The sequence below is a fragment of the Lemur catta genome, chromosome 7 (genome assembly GCF_020740605.2).
Source record: "Lemur catta isolate mLemCat1 chromosome 7, mLemCat1.pri, whole genome shotgun sequence".
NCBI lineage: Eukaryota > Metazoa > Chordata > Mammalia > Primates > Lemuridae > Lemur > Lemur catta.
Window position 1 is genome coordinate 70702827 of NC_059134.1, and position 12552 is coordinate 70715378.

Here is a 12552-nt window from a genome sequence, read left to right on the forward strand (position 1 = left end):
GCCAAGAATGATTCCATTCATTCTATGGGATCTCAATAAATAACATTCTATAAAAACTAATGAACAGCTCCCAGGTTCTCACAAAATTTCATTTTTAATTCACTCTGAAAGATAGTCTTATATACTATTAAAGTCAGAAATGATAATCCCTTATTGAAATCCCAAGTACATAATGTGTTTAATACTATTGAGGAGAGTTGTGCCTGTTGCAGCCAGAAGTGACTGGCTAGAAGAAAAGTTTCAGTTTTAAAAATCAAAGTTAAGGAAAAAACTGAGGATAAACAATCAACTAGGTCTTAATATTTAGAAATCTGCCCATCCAGATTCAGATGGATAGATAAATAGGTAGGTGGGGATCTTTCTGTTAAGATGAGCAAGATTTACAATCCCAATTCTTTATTACGTATTCATTTCCCTATTTTTTTTTATCCCACTAGAATGTAAACTCTGTGAGGGCAGGGGCTTTGTTCTATTCGTTGATATTTGCCCAGTATCTAAAACAGGTTTTCTCAACTTCAGCACTATTGACATTTTGGACTGGATAAGTCTTTCTTGCAGATGGCTGTCCTGTTCATTGCAGGGTGTTCAGCAGCATCCCTGGCCTCTACTCACGAGATGCCAGTAGTTATACCCCCCAACCCCTGCCAGTCATAACAATAAAAAAAAAGTCTCTAGACATTGTTGACGAAACCCTGGAGGGAGGACTGCCTCCAGTTGAGGACCCCTGTCTAGAACAGTACCTGGCACATAATAACCCTAAATAAATATATATTGAATGATTAAATTTATTATGTTTGGATTTTCTTACAAACTTTTTTCAGAGACTTTTTTTTAGAGCAGTTTTAGGTTCTGTTCCTATACATGGATAGTCTCCCTCATTATCAATAGTGCCCACCAGAGTGGTACATTTGTTACAACTGATGAGCCTATATTGACACATCATAATCACCTAAAGTTCAGTTTATATTAGGGTTCACTCTTGGTGTTATACAGTCTATACATTTGGACAAATGTGTAATGACATGTATCTATCATTATACTCTCATACAGAGTATTTTCACTAACCTAAAAATCCTCTGTGCTTTGCCTTCTCATCCCTCTCCCCGCCCCCAACCCCTGGAAACCACTGATATTTTTACTGTCTCCATAGTTTTTTCTTTTCCAGAATGTCATATCATTGGAATCATACAGTATATACTCTTCTTCACTTTCCTGAGCACGATCATTTATAAACTCTCATTTAAATACAAATTTTGACAAAACTCTAATGATACAATAAGTGGTAGGTTATTTTAACAATCACATTCAAAGATAACAAGTGTGGTTTCAAGTAAGAAGAATTAAAAAAGATGTAATTCTTCATTCTTTCTTTAACTTAAATGAATGGCTGGATTAGAATGAAAACTTGATATTTATCCCAAAAATGGAATCTGTAGATGAAAAGCAGCTCTATTTCAAACTGGCTTCAAATGAGTACTGTATGCTTACACTTTGTAGAGACAGTCAAGCACGTGGATATATTTTAAGCAATAAATTCTTCATACATATCTATCACTTATTTACTTTTTCTTTAGTTCATACTGTTCAAGGTCAATAGCTCTAGGAAAATTGTTGACAAGGTACCAAGGATTATGGTCTAGGTTAATTTAGATATTGTAACACCAACCTGTAACCTGTTGGTTATGGGTACTGTAGTTGGTGTTATAAGAGAAACACACAATGAGAAATGAACTCTTAATGCAGTTTACTGGAAATTAAGAATTTAGTTTAAATCTTTGCTTCACCATGAGGGTAGAGGTCTTGAGAAATCTATTTTGCTCTACTTTGCTTCCATTCTTTAGTCCATTAAATTGACATTCAAATACTTAACTAAATATGCATTAAATGATTATCAATATAAAAGAATTCATGTTTACAAAACTGAAAAAAAGAATGTTAAATTAGTTTCTCTCAATTTGACTCAGGATGATTCCACCACTGTCACCAATTATAAGGGAAGAATAAAAGAAAGGAACATATAATCATTTTTTTACCCACATAGCATGCAGTATAGAGTACATAGGAAATGTTTATTGCTTATTTACATTTAATTGAGAAAAGTCCTTTATTTGTGCCATTTAAGCTGGGAAGATATGTAAGAGCATCCTGTTATTATTCTAAGCCTTATAATCTAGAATAGCCAAAATAAAGCAAGATGGTTTCAAATTAGTACAGAGAACTCAAATAATTACAAATTTTCCCTGAATTTACAGTTTAGAGGGATTTGTACAAACATACAGACCTGCAGCATACGAACTCTTCTACAAATAAAACAGAAATGGGGAACTGACAGAACAGTTATAACTGTGTGCTAGCCCTAGTGGTCAGAAATGAGGGGAAACCATCTAACTGTAGCTCCTTTAATCTCTTTTAACTAAAGTATCATTTAAAATGTTTTTGTCCTGCTCAGTCTGCTGTTACCTGACAGGTCAAAATGTTTTATCATATCTTTTTCTGATATATATTTCCTAAATGTTGAATATCCTGACTTATTCCATGGTTGAAAACTGGAGAGAGGCATTTTCTAAAACACTAAAATGTTTTGCTTTCAAACTTTCTAATATATCCTTAATCATATCATCTCTCTAAATTCAAAGGCAACTCATTATAATACGTACACATGCAGATATATGATACATAACATCAACCAAAAAATACTTTAAAACTCCAGTTTTATAAAACATGAATAGAAATATCTGTCATTATTTTAGAAAATGTTATATCTTACAACAAATCTATTTAAATACAAGTACAGGTATTCGCACACTGAGAGATGCCTGTTGGGTGGATTAATTACCAGGGCTAGAGCTAAATGACTATTGGTAGAAATCTTACATTATAAGAGAGAGAGGACTGCATTGGTTTGATAATCCCAGGGTCCTGGACCCCTACTGAAGCATCTCTTGGGGTACAGTTGAATATCCCACCAATCAAATAACTCAAACAGTGATTAATAGAGCTTATGTGAGAAGAGCCAACTCTCTCAACTTTCAGGTTACCTAAACACTAAATGAAAATCCAATTTTCAAAAGAAAATCCAGTTTACCGAAATATTTTAATTTGTGAGTGGGAATAAACCTCTTCTGCTTCATTGAGTACAATGGTAAGTTAGATTTCCAACCACTAGGAATCATCTTCATATTCCTCATCCTCTCTAATCTGCCTATAATTCTTTAGTGTCTTTTAGGATTCACTTGGTACCTGCCATTTTTCTTAAGAAACCTACCTACAAATGAAAATTTATTTACACAAAATAATGCCTCCTATAGACATATCACTTGCCCAAAGAAAAAGTTTCAGAGAAGCTTGAGTCCCAGGTAGCCACCAAAGATAAAATTCTTTAATTCATTTATTTTACCAAACACTGTGCCAGGCAAAATGCTCGGTATTGCACTGTAAACAAAAGAGACAAAATCCCTGAATTTAGTTACTTTCACTTTAATATACTATACCCACCATCAGAAGTATTTAAGGCAGCAAATCTAGAGTAGAATTGACTCCTTATTGGGATATTGGAAAGTTTTTATCTAGTCTAATGATGGTTCAGCTGACATTTTCAGAAATTGAATGTATGCTTTATTATCGCATTTACTATTCACAACAATCCCAAAAATATGTATTATGCCCTTTATACAATGAAAAAACTGAAAGAAAGGAGGTACTTAGAGAACAGAAGAACATAGCAAATAAGTAATCGTGAAAATCCTAATCCAAGGTTCTATTCCATAAATGCAGCTCATTCCATTCGCCCACAGCTCATCTAAGACTGGCTGTAATGATCCTCCCAAGCTCGAGAAAAGAGTCAAAGGGGGTGAGTGAAGGCTGATTAAGAGAAAAGCAAGCACTCCCCTCAAAGCACAGCCCCACGGTTGGCATCCTCCAAATAAGCTTTGAATCAGTGCATTCCTCTTTCTCCATTGGATAGCCAGTAATAGGTCACCCTAATCAAGTCTTTATTCAACCCTCTTCTCTACTAGAAATCACAACCTCCCAAGTCTGCCCAGCAAAGCTAACTTACCCTCCCATTCCCACACAGCTCTGAGGCATGTTTAAAATTGCAAATAAGAAAACAGGGTACCACAGGACAACACAGAGCCTCTAAGTACAATATCATAAAGATTCAGGCTGGAACTGAAATAGAAATAGAGCATTCCCAATGTTGATGGACACTTCTTCACTTTGCATTTGTAGCATGAAAATTGACAATATCATTTAAATAAAATATGTGTTTGTACTCACTTTTGCAAAAACTTCAATTGTTCTCCTCCATCTTTGCAAACTTGGCAAGACTTTAATAGTTTCATTTAAGAATAATTTATGGTCGATAGGTTTTCCTAGTGCTTTAAGGCTCTAATTACATTCCTTTCCTCAAATCTCCCCTAAAATACACATAATGTTTATCAAGTAAAAGTGAAAATGCATTTATACTGATATTTTTTAATTTTCATATACAATTCTTTCATTTACACTACTACCCATACTATCATTATAAGAACCAGTCTGTTAAAATATGTTCCAACTAAAGCCTGGTGAGCTTTGAATGCTAGATAAAAATCATTCTCTGAAGCTAATGAAGACAGAAACTCTGCCTGTAACAATATTAAGTTTGTTTTCTCTGGTGATTCAGAGAAGTGAGCAATCTGTCAGTAATACAGTGAGTGAAATTACTTGTCTTGTAGGAATAACTGCTGACAGTCACTTTATTTCAGGGCTGACCCAAACATCTCCCTGCTGACAAACAAATTACTATGTCTAACTTTGAAAGGTAACTAGCTTGTTTTAATTTTGATTGGTCTTTCAGAATCTCTTATACATATACTCAGTCCCATCTTTCATTGTATTTTTTAAAAAGTCAAAAAAAAAGTGTTTTAGGGGGACAGGCTTGAATTAATAAGAAAAAAAAGTAATGAAAGAATAACCCTATTATTTGAAGCTAAGCAAAAGAACTGTTATGCTTCTTTCCAAGACTGTTATGTGGATGAAACTAGCAAGTGTGTCTACCCAACATTAAGACTGGCAGTGCCGCCAGTGACTGACTGGGTGAGTGAACACATTACCAAGACAGTATTGTAGGAATTAATTTTCTTCAATAAAGTGATTTTTAAGGCTCATATATTTCACAATCTAAACATATGTCACTGTTTCATAAACAAAATAAATGGATTAAAATAATACATTACCAATATGCTGACACATGGAGATATTTTAATTAGAAATTCTTAAGCTGCGTGATATTTAACTGCTGTATTTGCTAAAGAGAAACATGCATCATTTAATAAGAAGGCATGAGACAGGTGTATCACTTTGCATATGGTACCAGATTGTGTTTAATATAAGCTACAACTATGAGGCAACACTACTCCCAGTTAAAACAAAACCAAACAAAATCACTTTAAGGATCTATCATATTGAAAGTAACAACATAAAATGAATCAATACACTGAAACCACTATTAAAAGAAAGTCATTCAGAGCTTAGTTCCGGAGACAATATTTCTTTAGAAACAATCTAACATCATAGCTGTTTAAAGGCCTTATTTACATGACTGCTTCATTATACTGGTCCCCTTTCCTTAACATTCTTTTTGACTGACTTAAGGATCAATGCTAACACAGCTGAAGAAGGCAAATGGCAACTGGTCCTGAAATTTATATGGGCCAGAGAATTGGAATAAGTAGCAATATAATATATTGTTTACTATAGCAAGTGCCCTCTGTTCTCTAAAGGTCAAAAGCATTGTAACCTTAGAGTTACAGTTTCTGATTGTTCCCAGGGTTAAATACATTATCAGAATTAATGGTTCAAGCCCCTCAACCTTCAGATATATGAGTATTCATGCCTCCATCTGCTGAACTGTTCAACTAAAAATAGCATTCTTTGGCCTTCTCTCTCCTAATATTATGCCCCTGAGGCAGAGAAAAGCATGCCTTAGATCAGCACAGTAGTCTAAAAAAAATTGGTCTTTCTTATATCTCCCTTATTTTAAAGAAAGAAATAACAGGGATATGTTAATGTAAGGAGGAGCTTCCCATTTTTAATACCTCTTCTCTACTTGATAACAAAATTTCAGAGTATAACTATAAATGCTGTTAAGGTTTACCCAGGCTCATTAAATTTATAAATGACAACCTTAGAAGGGCAAATTAATTGTAACATTAAGTAGAGAGGACCAGTTCTGGGCAATGTATTGGGGGGAGGGAGGGCAGTAAGAGAATGTGTGTTGTGGGCTTTTCCTCCCAAGAATGTTTATAAATAAAAGCAGTTAACGTAATTGTAATGTTTCCTCAGTAGCAACAGTTTATCATGATCATGATTATTGACAAAACTGTGACATTTTAGCTTGTCAAGGGAAGGAAGAAAAGAAAGATTTTAATAGCAATAAAGCAAGATAATATTAAAATTTCCCTCAACCTTTGCTAAAGATTTAAAATGTTACTATCTAGCAGCTTAAATATAAGTGTCTACTGTGTTGTTCATGGATGTCCTGATAAACATGCCACATTCATGCTAGGAAAGTTTGGGAAACCTGTCTTTCAAAAGAGGTCAATCTTTACTAACTAGTATCCATACAAACAAACAGATCAAAGGTATCCCAACATGCAGGAAAAAGGTGCAAAAAAAAAATGGAAGCAAGAGAGCAGAGCAAGAATAAACAAAAACCAAGGAAACTATCAAGCCAGTCAAACTTAAACTGCAAAGCTATGAAGGCTCTTGCATTAATGGGTTCCCTATTAAGCCTAATTAAAGTGACAGACAAGTGGCATATGCTGTGCTTCTAGATCAGCATTGCTACAGCACTACGCAGCTCTGGCACTCACATGTATGACATCATGGTTTCCAGAAACCTGACAGAAGCCAAATTGACATCAGGGGTTAGTGATGGTGTAGGGGTAAAGGGGTGGGGGTTAGGAAAGAAGCCAACCTAAGTGAAAAATTAGGCAAATAAGAGATTGCATAGAAACTTGGCTAAGGGAAGCTTGATAGGGTAGAACACAACACCTCAACAGAAAATAAAAGTAAGAGGAGAGGAAGTCTTGAGTTTGAGCCAAGGCCACCTGCTTTGACAGTCTTCTATGCATTTAAAAGTTTCTCAAGCTGACTTTTCTGAGTGGGTAAGCTTGCTAACTGTCATTATACAGAAAAGCTTGTCCCTAATGTCCAGTTATCTCTCTTTTTAGCTCTCTTAGCCATGGTAGACTTTCAGAATGCCCAGAAATATGGCATATTCTCTACAGCCAAAAGAAAGCCTTAGAAATATCTCCTAGCTATATAGAAGACAGCAGATACACAGAATGTGTCTAATCATGTTTGAGTGGAAACCCCCTGTCTACCTCTTATATCAAAGTAAAAGGAAAGAAGGAGGCAGGCAACAAGCTCTGGAACTCTTCCTTAGGCTACTTCCAAGGTGGCCTTTGATCTTGTCCTTTTCCTTCTTCTTAGGATTGATCATTCCCTATCATTTTCCAAAAAGGCAGATTCAAAAGCAGCAGAAAAGATAATATCAAAGGGATCCTTTATTGATTACATAATGTTATATGTATAAACTGGCAGAGCCAATGGGAGCTGAATATACAACTTTGCTAGATGTAATTATTTTCTTTTTTTAGAGTTGAGTTTCCCATCCTAGGTCAGAATATAAAATTTGGTATTAGATCTAACTTAGAAAATTAAAGTGTGTTTCAGTCTGAGGTAACCTGTATCCTTTTTTGGGGGGATGGTGTGATTCAACAGATAGCTGGCAATCCTCCAATATGGTAGTCCCAGCAAGGGACCCCAATGATACAGGAAGAGAATTAAGCATGAAATTGGGGAGAGGAGGAATGGTGCCTGTAGAAGAAAATGACTTGGTTTTCAAATGAACCAAATAAGCCACCTTTTCTCAGGTAGTAAGACTATCCTACAAAAACAACAAAGAGCTTAACTGGAGAGTCACATATGAAAAGGATACTCCCAAAGTTTATGGGGCAAAAAGCAAACACCCAGGCCCAGGTATCTACCCTACTATAGCCTAAGTAACTGTGTTAGGAAACCTTAATTAGGTAGAGTTAGAAATTCTTGGTAATAACCCCAACTCAATGAATATTTTATAGTTTTGGTTAAATAACTTAACCTCTCTGAACCTCAGCTGTTTTATCTATATAAGCAAAATTATATTTTATCAAATTTACAAGGTTTTTCTATGGTCAAATAAATTTTTTTAAATGTTTAACTATTTTTAAGCACTATACATAAGAAAAGGTAAGAGAGTGAGGGAAAGAAAGATCGTTTTGAAGACATTCATAACGTAAAGAATTTGCCTGAAAATATATAGTAATGAGCAACATTAATTCAGGGGCATTGCTCTGTGATTTGTTTGTTTTTGTTTTGTTTTGTTTTGTTTTGTTTTTTCCTGCACAAAAAGGAGGAAAAGAAGAGCTTCCTTAGGAATGAGAAAAAGGGAAAGATTAGGTTTAGTGTTTAGGCTGAATGTTTGCTACTTTTTAAAAAAGCCTAGCATATGACTGAACAATCGAGTTCCCCACCCAATGAAGCACCAATGGAAGCATTCATACCTCAATCTGTTTGTGGTTGTAAGAGTGGCCACCACCATGTTCAAAGGTGTCCAAATTCCTGCCAAAACGGTCACTTAGGCCCTTTAGCCTTGGGCTAATTTGTGGGTGGGAGACATGACCCTTCTGTTTAGTAGCATATTCAGAAAAAAAAAAAAAAAAAGACAAAACATACTGTCAGAACTCATGAAACAGAACACATATTTCTAAATCCAGGGTATTGACCACATCAAAGAATGGAAAGTAGACGATTTCAAGACCCAGTATCTCTCTTTTACAGAAACTTGGTTATAGGATCAAACAATGGTAATGTTTTCTTATTTCTGCCTCTGACTCAAGAAGATACTCTATAGCACAGCTATAGGAAAAGAAGAAATAGATTAGGTTTAAAATAATGAAGGTTCTTTATAGATTTTTATGAACTCCAGTACATTCCAGTGTTAGTAGTAAGGAAGGTGAAGGTTTGCAAGAAAGGTAGGGTTGCTGCTCCTTTAGGCAAAATTTCTAGCTCTGCTAGGTAGCCCATAGTGGGCAACACCTTTATGATTTCCTGGATGGGAATTATGACAAAAACGTCTCAAAATATTGCAAAAATTCTGTATTTGCAGAACCAATTGCAAATATTCAAAATGATGTTTTTCATGGTACAATAGTTATACACTTTTTATTTTCAATTCAGAAATAAAAATACCTTCTCTAGATTATTTAAGAAAACTCAAAAATAATCACAGTAAACTTTAAGAATAAAAACTATCTTCAATAAACTTCCCACGGTATTGAATTCAAGTTGTTTACTACCATATACTAAGGATTTGATTGTTAATGATCTTACCTTTTTGTTTTTATTAATTAAAACATATATTCTTACTTAAAGAATAAGTAAGAATATTCAACTTCCCTTTCAAATGGCAGTACTAGAAGGGTATAGAGATCATCTAGTACTATTCTACCTTCCTCATTTTACTGTAAAGAGAAGGTGCAAATGATTTTTCATTTGGTTTCCCAAACACTTTCTTCCCAAGTTTAGCTCATAAGTAAAGAACAGTAATCCAGAACTTGGTCAGACACCATGGCCAGACTTTTGACCCTGGAAAGGATGAGGATCCACATATTCAGAAACAATGTGTTTATATTTTGCCAAGCAATTATTAAGTAATTTGAGAATAACAACCCATATTCTATGAGCTGCAAGAAGGAAAATATCCAACATCATTTTCTGTTTTGATGCTTATATATAAAAGCTAATCTGTGCATAAATGGAGACATGGAGGAAAAACTGATAAGGAAAAAGTTAACATATCCAGAAACAACTAGGCATAAAAATTGTAAAGCTATTAACTCATCTGATAGAGAATACATAGTACTAAGTCATAATGTGATTTTTTTCCTTTAAAAATATTGAAACTGGCAGTTTTTCTTCTATTTGCTGTATGGTAAGCACATAAGGTGTTAATCCTTCTGGGCTACGCTTAAAATATTATTTAACATTCAGGCCATTATTTAGCATACAGCTGGTTAGCAGTTTTCCACTAAAGTACTGGCTCATATCCCATATTTTTTTCTTCTGGCACTTACCTGGAGCTGTAAAGGGCTGAGTCCAGAAGCAGCAGCAGCTGCCATTGTTGATGGAATGAACTGTACGGGGTAGTTATCACCTGTCGGAAAGAACAATGCATACAGGTTTAGACAATGCTCAGGGAATCACAGCAGACAAGTACAAACATGGTCCTTGGATTGCCTAAGCTTTACAACATTGCTCTAAGCCCAAACATCTGCAGAAACAAAAGACTTAGTTGGGCACAGACTTGCAGTGCTGCCTTGGAACTTTTTGTTAACAGATAGCTGGTAGGCAAACTGGCAAAACATGAATGTGATGTTAAAAAAAGTAAATGTGCAATTCAAGCATGTTCACTCCATTACAAATCTTGTAATACATCATTTTTTAAGAGTAAAAAAATATCTTAAAGCCAGGCTGACACTCAGTACACTGGGAAGGCATTGAGCCTTTTATATTAGAACAAAAAATAGTTTTGGCTTGGTAGGCAAGGCAGAGCATTAGACTCCAAAATAGACTGTGAGCTATTTATTGACTGCCCATATCTCTAAACTTTATTTTATGAAATAATAAAGAAAAAATTTTAAAAATACAACCTCTGCAGTGTGATAGGGCTGAGAGAGCAGCTAATCTCATCTGCCAACATTCTGTGAAATGCCTGGTATCTCAGTGAGTATGGAAACTATATTTTTGTGGCTTAATCTCTGGTACTGTACCGGTAGAACCTAGTACAGAATCATGCACACTAGGCACTTATCAAACATTCTTTGATGATTATTTGATTAAATAACCACACATTTTACGTGACACATCTGTACTAAAAGCCTGATAGAGATTGAGCATGGATCAGTAGAAATCAATGTTACATCTTAATGTGTTTCTGACTCCAGACCAATCCTAAATAGGAAGACTGAAGTACCTTCTGTGACCTAAGAACACAGGCTGTGTGCAGCAACCTAAACAACCAAGAGAAAATGATAAGGAACATCTCAGGATAGTGGTAACTGAAATAAAAATTAATATTTGTGGATAAATTACATAATATCAGTGATTTAATGGAGTATCACTTTGGCTTCAGCTACTTATTTAAAGTTGGTGTTATGTGCTATATTTAGGCTATATTTTAATAGGCTGTTCCTCCACACATTTTTGACATTTATAATAATCATGCTGTTTTACATGAACTTTTCCCTGCTGAAAGCTGAATGTAATAATGAATAGAGAGTGTAGAAAAAAATCACAATAATAAAGGTAGTCAACTGGAAAGCAATAAAGCTTTTTTTTTTTTTTCTTTGCATGGACACTAATACCTGGAGCCTTCCTGGTGCCCCTGGTTCCTTGGAACTCATCCTGCTTGCCACATGAAGTGCTACTCAGCTGGCCCAATGTAAATGTTAAGTTGCTTTCACTTTTAACAAATTGTTAGCTTCTAATCTACACAGTCTCTTTGCATCATATCCATAATACCTCATCAGACCATTGAGCACAGTGTGTGCTTGTACACAGTCCAGTAACAATTGGCTTCTGATTGCATATGGAGCGCTGCTACAATGCATTCACTAACACTATATTGTGATGGTCTCCTATGGAGTAATGTTCAAAATATCTGATCTTGTTTTTCCCCTTCCATGAGGTTGATTTTGGTTTGCAGTACCATATGAGGTTTTTAGAAAAGATAACTAGGCCAAATTATTTTTTATAGTAAATGACTGTCACTTTATGCTTAAATAATTCTACTGATCTTCTTGATATTTAAACTAAATTATCTGAAGAAAGAATATCCTAATCTAAGTCAAATAGTATTTCTTTGGTCGATATCTTATCAAGTTAAAAAAAATCACAAAATGATGCTGAATTAATGGTGCTTCAAAAATAGGGGGAAAAAAAATCATCATTCCAACCATCAACATGGACTGCCTCCCAGAACATTTTAGAGCTATTATTTCTTTAAATATCATGCATTATTCATGCTAACTCTAAACCACAACCCCCTCCCTGTAAGTTTAATACCAGTTGCTTTATTTGTACTAAAACATTTTTCATGTCAAACATATTTTAAAAAATCAAACTCTAAAAGAATTCCCTGGGGCACTCCTTTTTTCATAGCTGTCATGCCTCTATGCTATGAAATAGCTGATTTTTTTTTTTTTTTTTTTTTTACAGTTTTTGGCTTGCCACTTAATTTATTACTATCTCTACCACACCCTGTAGTACTCCCCAGCTCACCTGCTGGCTACAAACAGCTTTCTTTCCACTGCTGACAAGCATATTTTAAAAACATTTTTAACCTTTCTGCTGGTTTGAATCTGTATATCTGAATATAATCTTCAGAAGACTATTTCTCCAGAACATATTATTGTATCAAAACTAAAAATGAATACATTAAAGCAACAGAGGATATCACAAGAA

The 12552-nt window shown here is 34.8% G+C and overlaps 1 protein-coding gene across 1 annotated transcript in view; it reads right to left on the reverse strand.

Annotated features, from left to right (window-relative positions):
• Window positions 1-12552, reverse strand: part of SOX6 (SRY-box transcription factor 6) — a 383942-nt gene that overhangs the window by 115687 nt on the left and 255703 nt on the right. Inside the window, exons 8-9 of the mRNA XM_045557593.1 lie at window positions 10164-10243; window positions 8592-8714 (exon numbers count right to left, since the gene is read on the reverse strand). Coding sequence (XP_045413549.1) covers window positions 8592-8714; window positions 10164-10243 — 203 coding nt within the window. The remainder of the gene's footprint in view (window positions 1-8591; window positions 8715-10163; window positions 10244-12552) is intronic.